The sequence below is a fragment of the Apodemus sylvaticus genome, chromosome 12, assembly GCF_947179515.1.
Source record: "Apodemus sylvaticus chromosome 12, mApoSyl1.1, whole genome shotgun sequence".
Classification (NCBI taxonomy): domain Eukaryota; kingdom Metazoa; phylum Chordata; class Mammalia; order Rodentia; family Muridae; genus Apodemus; species Apodemus sylvaticus.
In genome coordinates this window covers 59293114-59317329 of record NC_067483.1, presented here as the reverse complement: position 1 = coordinate 59317329, position 24216 = coordinate 59293114, and the positions used below count along the sequence as shown (strand labels likewise).

General features: G+C 44.7%; 1 protein-coding gene across 1 annotated transcript in view; it reads left to right on the top strand.

Moving 5' to 3' along the window:
* The window catches only part of C12H1orf21 (chromosome 12 C1orf21 homolog), a 208642-nt gene that overhangs the window by 102874 nt on the left and 81552 nt on the right, over nucleotides 1-24216 (top strand). The window contains exon 3 of the mRNA XM_052200361.1: nucleotides 13193-13287. Within this exon, the coding sequence (XP_052056321.1) occupies nucleotides 13193-13287 (95 nt within the window). The remainder of the gene's footprint in view (nucleotides 1-13192; nucleotides 13288-24216) is intronic.

Genomic DNA, 24216 nt, shown 5'->3' with positions numbered 1-24216 from the left:
AATGCTTTACTGCGTGCTGCTGTGCACACTCACGGGTAAGGGAGCCGAGGCTGCGAGAGGCACGGTGTCTTCTGAAGGTCTGCACAGGTCAATTCTCGTAACATCTAGTCAGGAACTCTCTTCTTTTTGATTCCCAAGCCTCATTCCATCAGTGAACAATGCGCGCTATTGAAAAAGGAAATGAGGAAGTTGGGCTACTAGGCATGGAGAGGGACTAGGAAACCGTTCAGAGACAGTGCCTTGGTTCTAGAAGCTTCCAACTCAGTGGACGAACACCTTGGATCACCTGTCTTTTGATTTACCACACACTGATTTATTAAGCACTATAGAAGTGAGGCTTTCTTGTCCCTGGCCTGCCATATGGGCAGCAATAGATAGTCACCAGGAAGTGGTGACAACTGTGACTCTTCAGGTGACAGTGACATCAGAGCTCTGAAGACATGCCCTCTTATTATAACTTCCTCTTGAGCCAACTTTGGGTGCTATACTCTGGGTGGTGTGATCCCAAGGAAGGCCATGGGTACCTGAGCCTGGATGCCGATTGTTAGGGACTTGTCTGATGTTTGATACTGCTTGGCTCTTGAGTATCAAGAGACCAAATAATGTCACAATAGTAGTATGTGTTGCTATAAATGTTCTGCTAATATATAACTATCCATTACTGTTTAAACATGCAAAGCCAGGCGGTGGTGGTGCACGCCTGTAATCCCTGCACTCTGGGAAGCAGAGGCAGGCGGATTTCTGAGGCCAGCCTGGTCTACAGAGTGAGTTCCAGGACAGCCAGGGCTATACAGAGAAACCCTGTCTCGAAAAAAACCAAATCAAAAAAATCCAAAAATAAAAAATAAAAAAGTAAAAAAATAAAAAATAAGCATGCATAGAAGTTGCCTTTGAAAGTTCTTGAGATTTTTCATAGTCAAAGCTTAGCTACATAGGGTTGTAAGGGGGGAGGGATGAAGCCTATGAGGGACAAACAAAGTTTCTGTAGTCCACGTCCTTTTACTCACAACCCATATTTGATGACATATGAATATTCATATATGAATATGTACATGCATATGAATATTCAGATTTTCATTCAATATGTTTTCATGAGCAGATGTTTGTGACTATTAAGAAATAAGGTGGGGCTGGAGAGATAACTCAGGAGTGGAGAGCACATACTGCCCTTGCGTCGGATCTCTGTTCCAAGCATCCACGTTAAGTGTCTCACGGGTGCCAGAGACTCCTCATGTGGGGGATCCAGCACCCCCTCTGGTGTCTTCAGGCACTGCACTCAGGTGGTGCACATACATAAATGGTTAAAAAAAAAACGTTAAAACAGAACTGAAGGTAGAAGGATAAAGGCAAGCCAGAAATAGCATATCTGCAGACTATGAAATAGTGCATCCTCCACACTGAACAAGTCCCTCAAGCTGAGACCAAAGCAACGCCAGCCCAAATCTCTATCCAGATCATGCTGCATTTCCATTTTGAAAACCATATTCAAAACAAACTAAATTACATTTGAATTCTCTTCTAGCCATGGATATTCATACTTTACTATGTAAATGTCACTGCTGATCTTGATAGGCAACCACAGAGGAAATTGTCAGATTATATATGAGTATGAGCGTATAGTTTTAATGTACCAAGAGCCTTTGCATTTATTATGTCATCCACGTGGCAGTATTTTTTTCATTAAATTTCTAGTTTTGATTACCTCCTTTCACTCAAGAAATGTCTTTACCTCACAGTGCACCCGCCTTGAGCGAAGGGCTGTTTTCCTGACGCAGCTGCTAGATTAACAAGGTTTAAGAGAGAAAACGCTGTGGTTTTAGTTCTAAGGCAACTCTTAAAATCAGAATCACCCATTTAAGAACTACTAATTGTGCAAATATTATTAAAAGAAAGCTTGCCTTTTGCTAGCAGATGAAAGATGTAATTAGACAAAGCCCGTTTTACTGACTGTAATTAGACAACCAGTGATCATAAAGTAGGAAATGAGGCAGGCAGTAGCTGGAAGGACAGATAAATATAGTCAGCCAGGGACGAGGGCACACAGAGAAAGAAATGGGATCAGCAGGTGACAGGGTGGCTTGTTCAGATTTATTGGCCAGGAAAAGTCAAGGAGTTGGCTTCTGCACACACCTGAAGGAAGGAAGCCAGGAGAACGCTTGAGGCAGCGAATGTTTACAGAAGAGAAGCCCTAGGCCAGCTGTCTGAGAGGGAGCTATCTGGTGGGTCCCAGGAGGGAAGCCAGAGACTGTGCAGGAGAGTTCCCAGTGGATGAAGTCTGACTTTGGTTTTAAATTTAAAGAATTCCCCGGGCTGAGAAGAACCAATGAGTGCAATATCACGGTCACTTAGAAGAAAATCTGATTCTCAGATGCATAGTAGGGTGACTGATCATAGTTAATAACAATGTCATTTGTGTTTAAGAATAAGCAGAAGTGAGGATATTTGAATGTTTTTGCCACAAATAAATGGTGTTCAACGTGAACTAATAACCCTGATTTGGTCATTGCATGTTTCACATATACAAGAACAATACCCTCTAAATGTTTGTAAATATTGTTTGTTAGTCAAAAAGTTATAAAGCACTTTTTATAATCACTGTCCTGCTGTCATGTAGGGAATCAACTGTAGGTGAAAGAGAGGCATAATATGGCACACCTTTAATCTCTGCTCTCGGGGTGCAGAGGCGGGTGTCTCTCTGTGAGCCTGAGGCTAGCCCAGTCTATATAGTGAGTTCTAGGCCAGCCAGGGCTATGCAGTGAGACTCTGTCTCTGTGTTTGGGGGAGCATGAGAGCAGAAGAGCAGTTAATAGCTCTGCCCCCTAGTTCTGAGGTGATGGGGTCTGAATTTGAGTTGTTAGCTGGAATGGGGAACCCAAGTGTGAGATTGTGGTTCCTGGGAAGGATGATTAAACTTGTGCCTCCACACAGCCCTCTTACCCCTGGTTTTCTTCATGGCACTGGGAATGGTAGGAGAAGTTTGTACCAAGAGACGCTCCTCCGCTCCTGAGGCGATCCTCTGAAGCTTCTCGGTGTGGGATGACCAAGGAGTGTGAGCATTTTAAAAGTGTACCAAGCTGGGCTGAGAGATGGCTACGGCCGGAGCTTGTGTAGTTGGCGTCCCTGCCTTGTTTTTCCATTTGATTCTGGCTGAGAGTTGAAGAAGAGGCGTAGAGGTGATGGCGCTGTGCTTACTTGAGAGTCCAGGGCTCAGCTGTCCGCAGGCGCGTGGTAGAGAGCCACTTCTGGTCTCTAGGACTCTCCAGGGCCCACAGAACCCAGTCCCTCCGATGCACTCGACCTAAGCATGAGATGGGAGTTTTAGACATGCGGTGTTTGTTTAATTGGAGTGCATGATCCCTTGGTTGGGGCCAGTGCTCCCAAAGAGGCATATGTTTGCTTTCCTCTCCGTAAGTCATTTCTGTCCTTCGGCCACAGTCTCTGAGTCGTCCGTTCTTGTCACACCTCCAGGTCTTCTGAGCGCCTGTATGTATTTTCCGTCTGCCCTCAGCCTCACTCCCCCTTCCCAGCCTCTCCATTTCAGAAGCATTCACTGCTTCCTCCCCAGGTCGCAGCAACATCCCTATGCTACAGGAGAGGAACAGTACGCACTTAAAACATTGCTGTATGTGGAGTCAAAGCAAGCCCTCAGCTAACTTCCCCTGGGAATCTGCAGCGTTCTCTCATCTGCCCGCCCTCTGTTCCCACCATCCCTACCCTAAGAGCATCAGGAGTCTTTGCTTACACTGGGGGGAAAGCGCCCCATAGCACGATACAGTGCATGCACAAGCCTCCTGCTGGACCAGCAATGGCTGCGTGAAGGTGATCAATGCTGATTGGCTTGACCTCTGCGGATTGTGGGGAGCAGTCAACAGATGATGAATCTCGGAAGACGAGGTAGTAGAGATAGTCAAATGGCCACGTGGAAAGGCCAGAGAAGGGAACAGTAGACTGAGATGGTTAAAATGGCGCCTGTGAGCCCATGCCAGACACACCCACTCTGAAGGAGCCATGAGGGCAGCTGGAGGTGAGCTTTGGTTTTAGGAGGATTCAACAAGAGGTGCAGGCTTATCAAAGGAAAGGCGAGCTGAGCCAGCAGACCTTCCCCGTGCTCCCTTCCTGCTGCTCGTTAACAAAATTTATGGACGAGGGAAGCAGGGAGTATTTTTCAGAAGTAAAGAAATTACATTATTTTACCATGAAGTATGGTTCAGATGTGTTTTTCTGTTTTAAAAGTCTAATCACACTGCTTATATCAGGGAATTACTTCAGCTGAAAACGACTCTATCCATTTTCTTCCCATTCTCTCTAATAATGACTTCGCTGCTGCCAGAGTCTTTTTTATAGTTCTGTAACCCAGGTAAAGCCAGGCTCCTGGAGGCCAGCATCAGTCCAGAGACATAATAAAAGGAGCACCCTACATCACTGAAAAGCCATTTCATCTTTTACTGAATGACCCCTAAAACCTGAAAAGCCATCTCATTCCTGAACAGCACATTGGAACTTCTTCCTTCATGAATTTCTGCGGTGGGCTGTTCCTATCTTTCTTCTTTTGAAGTACCTCAGAACTCTCTTTTCTTGAATGCCCTGCAGCTTTGCCTCCTGACCAGCCTACCAAGGACTTCCTGCTTCTCCTTACCGAGCCCCTCCTCTTTAGCCCTGCACCTCGGGCGTCACACAGACTGGCCTGGCTCCCTGGCTCACCACCTTATGCCTCAGTCTGAACCACAAGTCTCACTAGCTCATCTGCCCTAGCCAAGGCAGCCTCCTTCTTGAGTCTCAGGATGTCAGGTGCTTAACATCCAGACAATCGAGGCAAATATTTCTCTACATTCTGTCATGATTATCTGAGAATCTTTCCTCTACCAAAAATTCACTTAAGTCAGGATCCAGTGAAAGGAATTAAATCAGGTGGACATAATCGGATTGTGGTTCTCCCCCTCTCTCTTTCTCTCTCTCTCTCTCTCTCTCTCTCTCTCTCTCTCTCCCTCTCCCCCTCCCCCTCCCCCTCCCCCTCCCCCTCCCCCTCTCCCTCTCCCTCTCCCTCTCCCTCTCCTTCTCCTTTGCCTTAACAGAAGGATGAAGGAGTTTTCTGGTGTTGACTCGGAATACAGTGCCTGCCCTAGAAGGAGTATGAGATTATTCTAAAGCAAACATGAGTGACCATGGCTGAGGCACAAGGATCAAGTTCTGCTGGGGCAGAGGTTGTGTGAACTCTTCTAGACAGAACAAAACAAAGCCACGAGTCAATATGAGCTGAATTTATTGAAGGGGGCACTGGGTAGGCTCGTCAGAGCAGAGCAGGGGCCCTCTCAGATGCGGCCCTTAGGTCTTAGAGTTGATAGAAGCAAATGGTCTACTATGTAATATGTTTCACATGTTTTACCTATTAGTGACAAAGACTTTCAGTCAGATCTAGAGGTTGGTCACGTTTATTGAGAGGACTAAAAACACTTTTTTGTAGCATTCCATCTCGCTACAATCATGGCGTTCTACCCAGTCTGTAGGGTCAACTCCAGAGAACTTCAGCTTGCAATGGATGATGCTACACTGTCCTAATCAGGCACCGTATAAATTCGTGAGAGTGTTTGCTGGAGGACGTAACTACCCATGAAACAGCTGCAATGTATTAGAAACCCAGCCTGTGCTTCTGGACGTCCAGGGAGTGATGGGGCTGCCGGTCTTACGTAAAAAAGGACACATGTGACACAGCATCGTTACGTGCTGTCTGCCGTTGCTCTATAGTTTGCCTGAAAAAGAATGTCGGTATTTGTATTTATTTTAGATTTTAAATAAAACATGTACAAATATACTCTGTAAATTCTGTTACAGACCCAGTTCTGAAACTCTGCCATCTAATAACCCACAGTCAATGTTCCATGAAATTGAGCCATTAATGCCACCAGAAGGAATTTTAACTGATTTTTGCTTACCTTTTGTTTAAATAATAAACAAGCATTAGGTTTCACTGTTGAATAAACACGCAAAAAGGCACAAGGGATTTTATATCAGTGATAGTCACATACGTAGGTTATGTGGTACCCTATCAGGTGTATATACGTATGAACAATCACTGCACTTTCTCTACCAGACTTCCCAGGGTTGCATGCTGCTGAAGTTCAATCCCCACAAAGTCCAAAATACACTCTCCTTGTTCTTTTCAAGCAGTTGTAATCTTTAGGTCATTGACACTTGAATGGTTTTTATTTATCAGGATTTGATCTAAACCCTGAAAAGAACAGAAACATCTAAGAATGTACAGAAACCTTGTGTTAGAGTTCTTTGAAACATTAGGAGCAGGGCATGTATAACTCCTAGAAACCATTCAGTAATGAGCATCACAGCAGAGCTGAGGAGATCACTTTATACAAGGACAGTTAGGAAGTTAAGGTTCGGGACTGCCTGGCTCAGGGACTTGATGGCAGTCTGTGCTGTCCAGTGCAGTGTGCTTCATGCATAACGCCGTTCCAAATTTAGAGTCCATCTGGTGAACCTTGGCAGTGAGATGCTCTCAGGCTTTGTGTGCTGAGGGATATGCCCAAGCAGGAGACCAGAGTAGAAGCTCTCTCTCTCTCTCTCTCTCTCTCTCTCTCTCTCTCTCTCTCTCTCTCTCTCTCTGTCTCCTCTCCTCTCTATTTTCCCTGGGTACCTTCTATACCCCTGCCTCCCCCCATTCCCCTACATAGTTTATCACAGAACCCAGCACCTAGTATATATTTGATAGGAGTTTTCCAAATGAGGAATGATTAAAAGTGAACTCCCATCTGCTGCCATGATCAAAGCCTTCACTATTTTGTGCACTTTAATACCTGTACTGCTAAACTTCGGACCGACAAATGTCACCCGCTGAGCATTTGCTACAAAGGGGAACATAATACTCAACGTTAGAGAATGGGGTGACGAGAGAGGAAGTTGCAAAGCATGAGGATGTGAGAGTTATGGAGGGAGTTAAAAAGCCTGGGCTCCCAGGTACACTCTTCATAAGATGTGTGTAAAATGAAGGGGCAATGGCGTGGGAAGCGAAGAGACTACGCAAGACGGGAAGAAGGGACAGCGAGAGTAAGATGTATCTGATGGAAAATGTCCAGATTTGATCAAAAGCAGCGATCCACAGTTCAGGGGGCTCAGCAGAGCCCCCGGGACCAAAAAGATGGTGTAATACAGGCTGTGTGCTATGTGCTTCCTCCGCTCCCGTCTTAGCACACATCCAGCCTCAGTTTCTCCCTTTGTGCTGTGCACGTTTGAATGCATCCATTAAAGACCCTTCTTTAACAAAAATAACCTTTTGACTGGGCAGGAAAGAAAGTTTGAGAAAATAAAAGTTTGAGGAATGGCCTTGAGGCATGCCTTGGTGGGGTGCTGTGGGGAGGGGGAGCGCGCAGGGCAGGGGGCGGGGCGTGTAAAGATAGGCAGCTGCAGCCCCAGAGCACACCAGAGGCCCACAGAGGGGCAAAGCTAAGGGAGGTGTTTGAAAAGGAGGTGGGTTAACATCAAACATCCTTCTGTCTGCTCAGACTATTGGCTTAGCTCTAGCCCTCTGCCCAGGGTAGGGGAAAATGCCTCATTTCTCTTCCAACATCACAAGACTGTCTCCTCCCAAGACCTACGATGCGAGGTTTTATACTCTTCGGCCCTGGCTCTGCTCTCTTTCAGATAAAGGGGCTTCTAGGGAGGAAGCAGGGAAAAAAAAAAAACATCTCTTCTGTATTTTCTGTGAAGACATAAGCTTTTAAGTGCACACCATTCGTGTGTGTGTGTGTGTGTGTGTGTGTGTGTGTGTATCTATGTGAGAAAGTGCACATGTGTCTTTCTGTGTGTGTATTTGTATTTGAGTGTGTATTTGTGTGTATATGTGTGAGTATTTGAGTGTGTGTGTAAGAGGGTGTATGTGTATACTTGTGAGTTTCTGTGCATTTATATGTGTGTATTTCTGTGTGAGTGTGTGTTATTGTTGGTTACTTTCAGCTCTTGCTAGAAAGGCTGGTTTGACTCCCAAGCACATCTTTGTGCTTTCAAATTCACACTTCCAAATGCTTGACAGTCCTTAGTGGGATAAGGAAGGAGCCACCTCTACCTCCCCCCTCCACCCATCCCCCACTTTTTAAAGAACTTTTTTTGTTTATATGTGTATATGTATATGCATGCCATGTGATATGTGTGAATGCCACAGAGACCAGAAAAAGTCATCAGATTCACTGGAAGTACAGTCAAAAGCAGCTGTGAACCAGCTGACGGCCAGGGTCTTTAGCTGGGGCAGTCCATGCATGTGACTCCACTCCACCTCGTCAGCTCTGGATCGACCCTTCTAAAAGAAAAGCCCAACCAACACTGTTTTCAAAGAATCCCCATTTTGTGGGAGACCAGGGTCTAAACTCCAATTCCAGGAAGAAAAATCACAAAGTCTACCTGAGCAGTCATCCTATGGCAACCAGCCCTTAGCAACAGCCAGGCTACAGCAGCAGGCTCGAGGTTCATGGAGATATCCTGAGACATCCTGCAGAGAGCAGATAGCCTGAGCAGCCTGTTTGCCAGGTGTTCAGATCCTGCAGTTTACACCAGAAATGAGTGTTTAAAATATTAACTTGCTGACCTGTGTGGAGAATCCCCAAGTTTGCTGCCATCACAGTGAGTACCCTGTACCTTTAGACTCGGGGCTCTCACTCTGACCCGCTGCTATGGGGACAATGAGAGACCTTTGACCCTTATGTTTACACTGGAATTGGCTCCTCGGTGGTCTTTGGGTACCTGCAACTTGGGCATAACACTAAGTGCTGTCCCTCAAGTGCTCTCTGCTGTCTCCCAGGTTTATAAATGGGCCTGCAACAGGTTCCTTAATCGTAATAGGAATAATTTTAAGACCCTGTCTTTGAGACTGGAGAGATGGCTCAGCAGTTCAGAGCGATGGCTGCTCTTTCAGAAGATCCAAGTTCCATTTCTAGCCCCATGGTGGCTGGCTAATCGCTCTCTGTACCTCCAGTCCCAGGACATCTGACACTGTCTTCTGCCTCAAAGGTCACTCATGGCATTAGTGCAGTGCAGATGTGTGCAGACAAAACACCCATACACACCGAGTAATAACAAATTTAAAGGTCTCCAAACAAAGCAAACAAACAAGACCCCACCCTGATTTTAATCAATTAGAAGGAAATTAGTGCGTTTCTAATTTCAGGATTATTAGAAGTCAGAATTTTCACGAGCATTACAGATAGAAGAGGAAGGACTTCAGCAGCTTTCCAGAAGGGCCTCCAGCTAAGGGCGCTTACTGTTGTTTTCCATGACAGTGAAAATCTGAACCAGCTCTGACACCCTTTTTTTTCTTTTTCTCTTTTTCATCAATGGCTGCTACCAAACAATCCCTAACTCCCTATGCTGTTACCTTGAATAAGATGCTAAAAAATCCCTCCACAGATCTGTTTTGACTGGAAGCCTGAAAGTGTTTGCAGGGACTGAACAGCCTGCCTGTGTTCCTGACTTGCATTTTTAATAAGCCATCTGACAAGATCAACAGGAAGAGAGGGAACATTTGTGAGGGAGAAAGACAGTCCCAACTCTGCCCATCTTCAGGTAGCCACGCCTAGCTGCTATCCAGACTCTGGCTTGTAGTGGTGGCTGTCCCCCAGAGCAGGCTGAGGTCAAAAATTTGAACTCTCCTGTGCCTTTGAGAAAGGGAACTCTAGATTTCAGTAGTGAGTGTCTTGCTGCCATAGCCAAAACTGCTGGGTCCACCCCACCCCGAGGCCTGACGAAGAGAGCCTTTCCTGTGGACCACATCCCTACGGAAGTACACGACATCTTCATTAGTGGGTTGTCTGTCTCCGGGTGCACATCTTCATTTCAGGCACCAGCCTTCAGAAGTCCGATAGGCTCTTTTATTTTACTTCATTTTATTGAGTATTTGGTTTGTTTTTCAATTGCGGCTTTTTGCTGACTTCTTATCTAATTCCAGGATGGATTTTGCATAGTGTGTTCTGTAAGCCAAGCTTCTAGTCCTAGATGTTTGTTTTCTCCTTAGTTATTAGTTGCATTGCATTGTCCCAACAGGGCCCTGGCCGGTCACCCAGCCAGTCAGGCTGCCAATGACACTGTAAAACCTCCCTGCTGTCTAAGTTGGTCAGGATTCTGTGTCGATGAAAAGAAGGAAAGAAAGCCTGTGTTTGCAGTAATGTTACTGTGAAAGTCATGTCATCGGGAGCTTTCTAATTTCCTTGGAGAAAAATGTTACTAGCTTGTCCAAATGTTACTAGCTTTCAGTTGTGATCCTGTGAAGGCTGAAGCAAGAACTTGGATGTTTACTTGTCTGTGCTGCTTAGCGCCTGCTCAGACTGGACTGTAGTGGGCCAGGTGCAAGAGGGCCGTGGGCAAGGAAAGAAGGGTGACCCTTTCTGGGGGACCCCTGTGTTTGTGTAGTGTGCAGAGAGCTGCCTGGCCTTCCAGAAGTCTCTGCTATGTTCTATAATGAGATGTGATCTTCCCTGCCCTGTTGCGTGAAATTTGGGGCCCTGGGTAGAACAGGGTCCACCAGATTGTGATAGTTGTTATTTCTAATAATTGAAGGCACAGCCACTCATGCATTTGTTCAATTAAACCATAGCAATTATGTCACTGTGCTGCGACTTATAACCGTCAGTGCCTCAAACCAAAGTTGAGGTACCTGATTGTTGTTTATTTTTTTTAATTTTTATGTTTTTACCTTTATTTTGATCTCTGCATGATTATACTCAGAACGTAATTATGTCTGTTCTTTTTTAATTAGCAATGTTTTTGCAATTCATGAGTAAACAATCCTTAATTAAACGTGTTGGTATTATTAACGTCCTTTTTTTTCATCTGAATAGCAAATCAGGATGAGATTCTCTCATTTGTTTTTTATTTTGAGATAGCATTTGCTGGGTAGCCCAGACTGACCTCAAATTCACTCCGTAGCTTAGGCTGGCCTCAACATCAAGATCTCCCCACCTCAGTCTTACGTGTCGGGATAACACGCGTGAGCCATCATGACAGCTTTGTATTCGCTGGCTCAAATCTCTCTCTGAACTTGATCATTTTAGACTTAGGATTCCTGAAGGGCTCATTACTGTAATTGTGCACAAGCCTCTCAAATTTCTTTAGAAGGAAGTTGAAATGGGGCACGGGAGATGGGGAGATGACTTGGTTGGTAAAGTGCTTGTCGCTCAGACATGAGGACCTGGAGTTCAATTCCCCAGCATTGATGTAAAAAGCCAGGTGAGAGGGTACACCCCTGAAGTCCCACTGCTGGAGAGGCAGAGATAGGGTTCTCCCTGGGACTTGCTGGTCAGGCAGTTTAACTGAATCATGAAGTCCAGTTTATACTTGAGACCCTGTCTAAAACAGTGACTCAGGGAGACTCCAGACACTGACCTCTGTCTATCACATGAATCCAAAACACACATACATACCACACTCATGCACAAACATACCGTAGAACTACAGAAAAAATTAATAGACCACCTTGATTAAAAATCACCTTGATTTACCAAGTAGAAAAAAAACACAAATGGCTTGTCACAAACATTGGGTCTTTTTATACACATATAGGCAAATCACATCAGCTTCATAAGGATGAGAGAAACTTTTGACAAGCACAAATGGATGGAACTATAGCTAGATTTCAGAAATATTGTGTTAAGAGGAAGTGTGGAAGGATAACCAAGAGAGTCAACTAACCTGACCCCTTGGGGCTCTTGGAGACCAAACCACCAATCACAGAGCAAGCACGGGCTGGACCCAGCCTTCCCCGCACATATGTAGCAGATGTGCAGCTTGGTCTTGTGTGGGTCCCGAACAACTGGAGAGGGGTCTGTCCCAAAAGCTGATGCCTATACGTAGGATATGTTCTTCTAGCTGGGCTGCCTTGTCTGGCCTCAGTAGGAGAGGAAGCGCTTAGCCTCCGAGAGACTTGAAGTGCCAAGGTGGGAGTCCATACCCACTCAAAGGAGAAGAGGAGGGAGGTATAAGGAAAAGGATTGTGGGACCAAGAGGGGGGCAGTGAGCAGGATGTAAAGTGAATACGTAATATAATTAATAATGATGGTGATGGTAATGGTGATGATGATGATAGAGGTAGGGTAGAGAAACTACAACTGCATTAGAAAATTATAAATTATGAATATTAGTACGGGACATTTTTAAGCAATATAATCCTTGTACCCAGACATAGGCCTTAAGAAAATATGTTACAACTTCTTCGCTTAAAATAAAACTTAGTGATAGGCAGCTGTCTTTCTTAGAGGTGACTCCATACCATTTTCAAGGTGATTTGCTGATGAAGATTTCTAAGTCCATAATTTCTGTGATTTTTCTCCCTCTGCAAGTTGGACCAAAGATGAGTCAAAAATCATACTTGTTTTTGAACTCAATGTACCCAAGTGGTTTCCTGTTGACAGGAATCTGGTGAAAATGTCATCCTTGTCATCGCCAAATCTCTGTCCTAGAGAAGGACTTTGGCTGCCAGCTTCCCTGATTTTTGTCCCATGATGGATTTGACTGAGACCCGTGTTCTCATCTCAAGCCTAGGTTCCCTCTAGAGCCCTCTGTACTCTCCACCACGGGGCCTCACCAAACCCACTTAGAACTTAGTTGATAGTTTATCTCTGTGCTCATAACTTTATAGACATTAAAATATAAATGTGCAGTAACTGTAGACTGCTCAGATTTAATGGAAGAGCCTTGAAACAATTCCATTTCTAATTGGTCGTATTTGTTGTTACAACTCTAGGGTCATAAACAGGACTATAGTTTTCACAAAGGGGGAAAATGAAGGTGTGAACGCCCAGCTGAAATCTGCCACTACAGGCACTCTGCACCCATAGTCTCCTAGAGTCAGAGGAGAAGGTTCTCCGTCCCTGAGGGCTGCTGTGTGGTGCCTCCCAATGTGCCTGGATTCTAGCGACTTTCAGAGTTGGAAGCACCTGCATCTGCAGTGTCTGCTCAGTGGATAATGTCTGTGGTCACACAGGGTCTCTCTGAACTGGAAAACTTGCCTGCCCTCCAGCAGGCAAGGCAGAGCATCTACTGACAGGGACCCAAGATATCCATGCTCACTTCTTTCGGACTGTTCCAGATGAGCCACGTGGAAACACTGCACGGGACAGAGTCTGTCTAATGTGTGGCTTTTGCTTTGCTGACGCCTTTATGCCACTGTGGTAAAAATCCCTTTTTTTTGTTTGTCATTCAGATGAGTATAGGATCAAACCCGTGGAAGAGGTCAAATACATGAAAAACGGGGCAGAAGAGGAGCAGAAAATAGCAGCCAGGAACCAAGAAAACCTGGTAAGAACTGAAGTTCTCCTTTAGCAGGGACTTGCAGTGACTATTGTTAAACACACACACACACACACACAGAAACCTACATCACGCATTGATTTGAGGATCACATCCTGGTTCAAGATTTCTTGAAAACGCTGTAGCTATTCTTAGCTTGCCTGGAAGCTGCGCCATCGCCCTGTATCCTGTTTGCCTCAGAGTAGGTCCCTTTTTAATCCTGATAAGAAATACTCCAGGGAGAAAACAGCACAATCATTAATGTTTCCAGAAGCGAGGTTGAAACCCCTGATGTAGGATTGAGATGTGCTGGAGGTGGGCCTACGCCTCGCCTCCTAACAACGGCTTCAAGTCAGGGTGAATAGAAGGGTTTCGTTGATTTGAAACCTGTGATGAGGAAGTTGCCTTTCAAAGGAAAACCACATAATTTTAAAATCGGTCTGCATCCAAAGAGCCCATTTTTCACATTCGGGGTGTCTAAAGGCACCACACGTTTGAGTTCATGTGAGACCTGTAATGATAGGGCGTTTGGGAGCTCCTTGCTCTGGTATCAATCACTGTGCACATTCTTCCCAGCAATCCACCATGATCAAATACTTAGGCAGGTATATGAATTGATTTATCAGAGGTGAAAATAGTTAGAGTGTACATTTGGGGCACTGGTGTATAATAGATTTCATTCATATTTTGCATATATCGTATGTTTAGATTATTTACTTATGTGATTGAGTGCATGTACTTTTTAGGATTCTGTGTATCAATAAGTATTTTTGCTCCACTGACATTTTTTCTAATACATGTTTCATTCCTGGGTGACTCTACTATAGTTCAGGGGTTGAGACCAATTAGCCCTGTCTCGCGGCGGCCATTTTCCATCAAGATCCTAGTAGATGTTAGAGGCTTTGGGTTTTGCTTCCTTCATTCTCCTCTAAACATGTGACCAACAGCCCTAAATAGTAAACTGTCAGCAATATTTTCATGCCTGGGACAGGTAAGGGCCTCAGCCTCCACCCCCAGCACTATAGGCTGGGGGAAGAGGGTGTTTAAAAGAGCCTAGATCATGACATATTTCATAAGTGGCATTTACATTTCTAACAGCGATTCTTAAATGCGTGGGGACAGGATGATGACCAAAAGGTAGAGGTTTAGTATGACAGGCTTCTCACCTGAAGCTTGTGGTTGCTGTGTGTAGCAGCAGATAAAGCAGCAATGAACCTCGGTAGGTGAGATCCTCATTTTCACTAAATAGCAGAGTTCTCCTTGCTCCATGCAGTTTGGGTTCAGTGAATGGATCTCGGCACTGATGTTAGAAGCTGGCCTGGGACAGCCTGGCCTTGGCTCCCGACCTTTGTACCTCTGCTCGGTGTGCTTGTCCCTTGGGAACCTGAGGAAGCTGGAGTCTGAAGTTGTGTTCGCTGCCCATCCTGCTGAGACCAGCGCAATCCTCTCCCCTTCTCATCCTTGCAAACACATTCCTGGTCGCCTCTGTGATCAGTTAGCACTAGAATCCTGTGCCAGTCAAACACACTTGAAGAGAAGGCTTCGGGTTATTCTGGCTGATTTGTGTGACACGTACGGCACCTGGCGCCTTCATTTAGCCATATGATGGGATGTGTACTGCTAATGGCGGTTTTCCGGTGTGCAAGCATTTGTGTGGGAACGGGAGGAGATGTCTTTGATTCTGGAATGAGCAGGCTGCTTACCAAAGTCAGAAGTGATTCTCAGTGACCTATTAGCATGTTGTGTGTGTCAGCTTATATAGGTCAGTGTCTAGCCACGGCAGGACACACTGCCCAGTAGTCACTCCATAAGTACTACTGTGCTCTCCAGTCACTTGAGCCTTTTGTCACAGTTTCCATGGCTGATGAGTCTCATCCGTGGCCATCACAGATGTGCCCTGAACCCACAACAGATGTCTATCCTTTTCTGTCATTGCTTCACACCTGCATACTCCACTTCGGTTCTAACTCTACCTCCCTAAGTTAGGCGAAGGAGTAGATTGTTTTGCTTTGCTTTATTAACCATCAAAAAGCTGTTCAGACAACAAATGTCAACCTGAATTCCAGATTCTCCATTTCTAGCTTTAAAAGTTTGACCTGAGGCTTCTGGAGTTCAAGTTCTTTCTCTGGAATGTATCTGGAAATTGTTAGAGAATTAGAAGAAAATGTAGGGAAAGCTATTGTCAGGTCTTTGCAAAGGGAGACTCTCTCATGGTGACTTGGAAAGCAAGAGCTGTAAAGGAAGAGATCTTTCCTGACATCAGAGTCAAATGCTTTTGTAACACAGAACAGCCGCAAGATGCAGTTAGTCAAGTAAGAGCCCCGGAGAAAACACTTGTGATCACTACACGGTGGAAGAGATATATAAAGAGTGCCTCTAAATAAACAAGGAAAGGGTCATCTCTTTATTAAAAGAAACAAGCAGACCAAGCGGTTCACAGAGCGTAGAGCATCGTAGGTAAACAGAAAGCAGTTCTCCATCACCCGGATGGTGCACTCTCTCAGGGACATATGTTCTGTGCAAGCCTGAAGGATGCTGCCCTGAGGCCTGCCTCACTGGGTCTAAAGGATGCCACCCCAAGGCCTGAGGCCTGCCTCACAGGGCCTGAAGGATGCTGCCCCAAGGCCTGAGGCCTGCCTCACAGGACCTGAAGGATGCTGCCCCAAGGCCTGAGGCCTGCCTCACAGGACCTGAAGGATGCTGCCCCAAGGCCTGAGGCCTGCCTCACTGGGCCTGAGGGATGCTGTCCCTGAGGCCTGCCTCACTGGGCCTAAAGAATGCTGCCCCTGAGGCCTGCCTCACTGGGTCTCTGGTGGGCTGCTTTGAAAAACACTTGAGCTTTTTGTTCATTTGATTTTTCTGTTTCCCAGAGCCAGAGGTGTGCTGGTTCTCAAACCGGTTTGTGCTGGTTGAATGTCATTGTAATTATGTAATTTAGTTAAATAATATGCAAGCCAGTGAAACAGCAGCATGGAGAGAGCTGTTAGAGTGAGATTTAAATGGAATGCTTTGAAAAGTCTTGATGAAGGCGGGTTATTAAAAGCTTGCTGTTTAATTGAATTCAGACTCTTACAGGGCCTTTACTTTCTCACTTCCCTTAAGAAAGCAAACAGGAATCGCAGCTGCCCATTGAGGACATGGTCAGTAAAGGAGGTGCAGAGGGGGTCCCCTCTCACCGTCCCTCATGGAAAGGAAAAGCCATTTTCTTGTGATAATAGATGAGAAAAGAAACATGCATCTTGATATCTTAAAGTAAAATAGTACGTTTAATGTACATATACATTTTATATGTCCCTACATTCACTCAATGACTTTAATTGCCAGTTTGGGTGGTGTCATCTAATACTACTTATTCTAATTAGGGACATCTGAATTAAAACGTGATCCCATTTTTCATCCATTAAATTGGCAAACCTTGAAATTTGAAAATATCAGATTTTGGCCTGATTGTAGGAAAATATACGTTGATGTACCAGCGACAAACACCTCTCTCAGAGGACAGTGCAGTGGTTGTTTAAACCACTCTGACAGTTCAAACATGCATGGCCGTGACCCAGCCCTTCTAAGGTTTGTATACAGTGGGCCTCCTGCATGCAGGGGGATGCTTGCAGGACTGTCATTAAGAGTGCTGTTTACATGGGTAGAGAGTTGAACATAGACCTTTCTTCCTGTCAGCAGGAGAACAGTAGTTACATCGCACTAGATAGCAATTAAAAAAGAAGTTGAAACTGTTTTGGAGAAAACCATGCTAATCTCCCGTTTTGATGTATGTATTGTGATGCTGTGTAGGATTCTTTAAACTGAACCTGAAATAGCAGTGCCCTGTGTTTTCCCACAAATATTCATGTGTGTGTGAAGAGTTGTAGATACGGATGTGCTCCAAACTAGTGGCATGTGGATTTCAGCCAACTGATTTGCAAAAGTGGACGTGATCCTGGAACTCACTTTACTTAGAATTTGTGCAGATTATGTAAGATAGTAGCACAGTTCCTGGGGAAGACTACACCATTATTGGCTATTACCATTTTACTTTTGTCAATGGAATTTCATTACTTAGGAGCATATGAGAAAGAACTGATAATATGTTCAAGGGAGATTTTTGTTGATATGTTTAATATTTAAAACTTTGGTTGAAAATTCATTTATTCAAAGGAGATGCAATGGCAGTTTTCTGGTTTTGACTGTTTCACAGTCATAAGCAGGATGGTGATATTTTCTTATCTCAGGTAGATCGATTCCAGGGTGGGGGTGGGGGGAGAATAGAAATCAGCCAGGGGGAAACTTGAGAACCATTCAGTTTCATTCCATGGGAGATCACAATTTTGCATGCAAATAGTTTAAACATATATTACACTAGACTTGGCAGAATCCAACCTTTTGCCTCTGCTAGTGTCATAAGTCCTCCTCGGTGTTTAATAAAACACTGTCTTGTTTTCCTTAATTAACACTTAGTACTCAGAGGCCATCCTCCCTTGGGAGTTATTAAGTCTTGTCATGCCAGTCTGTTTCTTGTGCTTCTTTAGAACAGGAGCTTCCAAGATTGACAAGTGTTGCATTGATCTTGATTCAGCCTTTCAAGATACCTTTGTATAAATGAGAAGATTCTTTTCTCTGAAATGATACACAACACAAACTTTTGATTTCTGTCTTGTCCTTAGAGTTGAAGGATGACTTTTACTTGGGCGAGTTGTTGGGAATGGGAGTGTCTAAACTTGGAGGGACTTGCTTCCTGGCTTAGAGACCTTTAGACCCTGAAATGTTCCCACAACAACGTAAAAGAAGACATGCAAGGACAATTAGTTACCTGTCTTCATGTGACCAAATACACAAGAAGAACCAACTTTAGGAAGGGAAAGTTCATTTTGGCCACACTTCCTGGGGATACTGCCCATCCTAAAGAGGAAGGGCTTGGGCAGTTCCAGGGTGACATGGGGGTCCCCGATAATTGATGTAGCAGGAAGCAGAGATCAGACAGGAAGTAGAGCCGCTGTCAAGCCTTAGGGCCTGCCCTCCAGCAACCTACCTCTTTCAGAACTACTCCACCTAAATGTTCCACAGCCTTCCAGAACAGCACTGCCAGTTAGGGATTTAAGTGTCCAAACTTAAATACTTAATACTTAATAATGTAGCTATTGTTTCAGCATTAGATTTGGCCCAAGACCATAGGGAATTGAAGTTCTCCAGAGGTGAGGAATCGTCTTCCTATCACATAACATAGGTTGACATGAGCCTGCCGTTCTTCTGGGTAATTATCAGCCAGAGAGGGCAGAGCGGGTGAGGAGAGGCTTGGTGGCTTCCTTCTCTCCCACCTTTGGCTGTGCATAGAAGGGACAGCAGGAAGAATGCTGTTCCTCTTTATCGAACTTGGACAACTTCCTCTCCCCAGCTGCTGGCGCTTTTGTGTCACTTGAGCAGAGTACATTCAAGGTCCCACAGATTATTCCCACACTGTGGCAATTTGTTTTAAAGTAGAACAAAAGTAGTTTCATCTCTGAGGGGGAGGGAGTTGTTGACTCAGCCTTCTGAGTGTCCTGTGATTAGCAGAAGCCTAGCTCCCGATTTGGGAACAGCGTGTTATGGCGTGGAAACAGACCTCACAGGTGTTCTGTACCATACAGCCCAGCACGAGCTCCAGCCACCACTGCCACACCTAAACAGTCACCTGGATCCATTGCTGTTGCTGGTATTTTACAGCAGAAACAAAAGTAGGTTCTAAATGATCATTTTATCCACTACCCTCAAAGAAAGCCCTGTTATCTTGGTGTACTTGTAGGAAACAAAGGGTCAGTCATACATATCATTACACACACTATACACAGAAATCAACGATTCGAATGTGACTGGGGTATATAGATGCTAGGAATTGGGCCCAGAGCTCCACACATACAAGGCAGGTTCTATACCACTGAGCCACACCCCAGCTCCTCAAAAAATGGTTTCTGAAACAATAGCAAGGCCATCGTTTCGGGTCACCTTCCCTCGTCCCCATACTTCATGCACACTCACAAGGTGAGTGTGCATGAACTGTTTGCTCCCAGAACCGTCTGTCTCTTGAGTAGATCCTTATCTCAGAGAACTCAGTGCTGACCATCACTTGGGCCCATAAGGCACACTGAAGTAATGGCAGGATGGATGAGGCCAAGTGGTAACTCTCAGGAAACCCCAAGGGAGACGGATGTGCACAGGGCAAGTAGAAGTAGGGAGTGTCTTAGTGAGGCCGGGGAAGCTGGGGGAGGGATGACATGAAATGGGGAGCTCTCACTTGGGAACTTGGGAGTCATTGTGGGCCAGCATTGCAGCAGGGCCTTGAACAAGGCCAGCTTGTCAAGAGCTGGAGACTGACAGAAAACTTGAGCCAGTCTTGGAGAGTGGACAAGAATCATCAGTGACTTGAGAGGCTGGTAGAGTATGCTAGGAAGTCTCTGTGACTCATTGACATATCATCTGGTTTTGCATTTTAGCTTTTATCTTTTTCACTTGGGTGGAACCTTAGTTCCTAGTTTACTGGTAGTCATCACCTTTTTTAAAAAAAAATTTATTTCTTTATTTTATGTATATGAATATACCATTGCTCTGTTCAGACACACCAGAAGAGGGCATTAGATCTGTCCATCAGATGGTTATGAGCCATCATGTGGTTGCTGGGAATTGAACTCAGGACCTCTGGAAGAGCAGTCTGTGCTCTTAACTGCTGAGCCATCTCTGCAGCCCAGGTAGTCATTGCCTTATGTAGTATATAATAAATACAACATTTGCACCTACAGACTGAATAGGGCAGACCCTACTGGTCTGAGTTAAAGATGGAGGGTGGGGATGGCTTCTCTTCCCAGCATTGTTGCCAGAGGAATTGCTTCTGAAGATGTTTTCCTTGAGTGGTCTTAGACGTATCTGTTCTCTGTCTCCATCTGCCCAGCACGGACAGCCTCTGGAATAGCCCCAGACATGATAGAGTGGACACAGCAATGCTTGGACTTAGATTTCTGTTCTTTTTCCAACTGCGACCCTGATTAAGTAAAACTAGACAGAAGCCATCTTGAAGGAGCAACTCTGTTCAGGTCATTTAGGATATTGTTTGATCTCACTAACACATGGACATTTTGTTTGCAAGTGACTCAGTTACAACAGTGGAGTCTGGGACATGATTGACAGCTGAGACAGCCAATGACATCAAAGTGCTTAGAGCCATAGTTTTGTGGTGTGCTGTCTCCACAGGCTGCTCAGATTTCTCTATTATAACCCACGTCACTCTAAAAATAAACCCAGAGGGTATAAATTTCACTCCTCTGTTGACAAACTAGTGAGGTGGCTTCACCCCAGTTTAATAATTTATGCCTGGAAGTGGGAGTCTCCAAAGAGGCCATCGTGCTTCCAAAAGCTGGCTGTGGTCAGCATCTCTCCTTCATTGTGAGACGATAAGATCTAGACTTTGTGGAGATGAAGGATTCACAACCTTCACGGCTTTTATCTTCAAAGGATTCTTGGTAATTCTGAAAGTGTGAAGAAAATGGAGGGAGGGAGGGGTTGGGAAGAATAAACGAACAAGGCATAAAATATTCATCCTTCTCCTTTAAAAGCAGGAGGGTGTGTGGCTTAGCCCATCAGTATCCTAATAGCCATATGAAAATTGTGCTCCAACTGCCTGCTTCCCGTGCATGGTGGGGCTAATTGGAACTTATTTACTTAGTGTTCTGTATGATAGTTGTTGCCCGATTTCTTCCTTCATTGTAAAATACAATATTTGAGAGTGACAACCATCTCTTCCCAAACTCAGGGAACCATCTTGGTTCTTCTGGTTTGTGTCTGAATGAGTGGCACCTTACAGATTTTCATGTGTGGACAGAGTTTCCATAACCTGTCAATTTAGGGGTGTGGTTAAGCCCAGATAAACACTTCCTTGATGGATTTTTATGTTTAAGGGATCTTGGACCATAAGTGAGAGTGGACTCTGGAGAAAGGAACTTGTGTGCCGAAGAGAGGATTGGTCCAGAAACAAAGCAGAAGGCTCACTATTAGAACAGAGACACTCAAGACTGGCATGACTCTGGGTCTCCCAGATGTTGCCCAGGGTCTCTGTACTCTGGAGTCCATGGCATGCCGAATATACAAGGGACAACAGGAGATAGCAGCTGTAGTCAGGAAGGGGAAAGGATGCTTCTGTTGGCGCTCTGCAGCGGTTCCCCACAACGCTGAAGCTAGTTATCCAACAGCCCCTGTCGGCCGCAGGAGAGGGTGACCTGACGTGTTGCCAGTGCCATGTGCTCGTGTTGTTAAACTGTGCTTCCAAAATTAACTTACCCTTGTTCATAAATACACTACTTGCTTGAGTTACTTTAAAACACTCTTGGCAAAAGACAGAAGTGAGTAAAAATAAAGAAAATCATTTACAAGTCCCGTGAGAGCCATTGTGTTTTTATACCTCGTATGCATAGAAATGTAACATTCCCAAGCAAAAATAGAATGTACAAGGCTAAATTTAGTCTAGCCATATGTCCAGCAATGATGCTTTTGGACCCTTTCCTGAACTGATTGGAAACCATACAGAAGCCACGTGACTCCTGATACGAGTTCTACTCATAATCACCTGAAGCTAGAAGAAACCAAGATGTCTTTGGTGGGTGAGCGGACAGATTATAATACATCCATACAATGGAGTATTACTCAGTGATGAGAAGGAGGAAGCTACCGAGCGCTGGGAAATTTTAATGACTCTTCAGTGCATATTGCTAACCAGAAGATGCTGGGCTTTTGCTTGGAATCATTAGTGTTGACTTCCCTCTTGCTATCTTGGATAGAACTTGACATGGACTATAAAAATAGTCCAGCTATTAATATAGTAACGCTCACCATGGGCAAACTTATATTTGGGCTGTTGCTTTTAGAAAATAAGAATTATTTTGTGTTCAGTGGTACAGTCACTCCCAGTGTATTCAGTCATGATGTGAGCCCTATCCTTGTTTCTGGGCTAAAAATAAAGACATACATTTTGCAAGACACCCCACACACACACCCTTTGAGACACCTCCCCCCCCCCAATATACACACCCTTTGATAAGTAGCCCAAACAGTAAGAAAAAGGTACATTTCTAGAGTCCTTCCAATCTTTCCAAAGTTAACTTTCAATAAGCGAGTTTGCTGACTACAGCCTAGCTACCACTTGGAGCGCATATATGGTATTTTATGTGCACAGTTTATTCCCAAGATAAAAGTCCAGTTGCTTCAGAGAGGTACAGTTGATTCTTCTAGGCTTTACCATCAATATTGATCTGAGGAGCTGTTGTTGTATCTAATAACAGGCCTCTGCACTGCGTAGTGCCTTTTCTTCTTTTCTGAAGCTTCTGCAGATTGCTTGACACCAGATCCTGCTGAGATCTCAAGGGTATCTGCTTAGGGCGTGGGCTGTGTTTGGCTAGGTGATCAAGGTGGTTTGCACAGAGGGCTGTAGTTCATAGAGGCTGTGACCTCACCTGGAGGACAAGTGTCCACATGTGACTTTCCTACCTGGTGCGGGATTCTTGCAGCTGGTTAGACTGATGGCAGTCACACATTTCACCAGGTAATTGGCTTTGTATAGGCAGGGGCACTTCCTGTAATTGTCACAGAGCCTACCGGGTGTAAAGAAGAGGAAAATAGACCCCACTTCTTAATGGCAAAGGGACAGAGGGAATGACTGGGAGAGAATGCTCTAGCCACCACTGGGAGCTACTGTCTGCCATAATCACCAACTTGCTCAAATTCCTGGGAAGGTAGGGAGCTCCCCCTGGGAAAAGCATTGCGTGAAATCCCACAGACTTCAGAAATCTGGATCGAGCCCTTCGATCAAATTCCTATTCAAAAAGAAAAGTTGATCAAGAAAAACAGGACCTCATGCCTCTGTCCTGAAGGAAACACCCTTGTAAGCACTTGGTATCTACAGACATACTCTCTAGCCTGGGGAACAGAGACATATTGTCCATCAGGGCTCAGGATGAATCTGAGAAAAGCGCCAGCCTTGCTTCTAACTCAGCAACCCGACAGACAGAACAGCAAACTCCACAAACCTTGCCCTCCTTCCTCTACAGCAGGGATGAAGGTCACAGGTCTGGGTTCATTTGAGGCATAAGTTATATGTTCTTTGTAATACCTAGTAGACAACAGCACATAGTAGGTTCTTAATGAAAGGTAGCTGCTATTCCTCTCACCTGTTTCCTGATTTCCATCTAGAGCAGTGCTTCTCAGCCTTCCTAATACTGCACCCTTTAATACAGTTCCTCATGCTGTGGTGACCCCAACCATAAAATTAATTTATTGCTACTTCATTACTGTCATTTTTCTACTGTTATGAATTGTAGTTACCTGTGTTTTCCAATGGTCTTAGTCAACTCCTAAGTTATTGTTCAACCCCCTAGAGGGGTGGCGACCCACAGGTTGAGAACCACTGATCTGTAGCTGATCCCTTCAAAACTTTCTAGAGGATTCCAGACGTTTCAGTGCTTGGGAATCACAGTTTTACTGTTTTGTGATCCATGACCCATGGAATGGCTCAAATTCCAATTTTAGTCTTTGAACATCATAATAGTATTATAATTTAATAACTGTTTACTCTTCTAAGAGTCCTAATATGGTGATCAGTGTTGATTTGTTGTGTTTAAAGTGGAAGATTCCATATCTTAACTCTCAACATTCAAGTTTAGGTTAGCATATGAAACCTGAGAGAGAATAAGTTTAGAATTTATAGTGAATGATGATGCTTGTTTTAATAGAGTTTCTCATCACACATTAATTAGGAAAGGCTGTGTCTATCTTTAGGCAGTGGTCTTGTCTCAAGAGCCTGCTAATTAACTAAATGTTTGGCATATCTTAGTTACCCTGGTGGCCTTGATAATTAGAGTCAGCTCTGGACTCACCAGTCTCCCGTGTCTGTCTTGTTTCCCCTATTGAAGGCTTCTTCATCCACAGAGC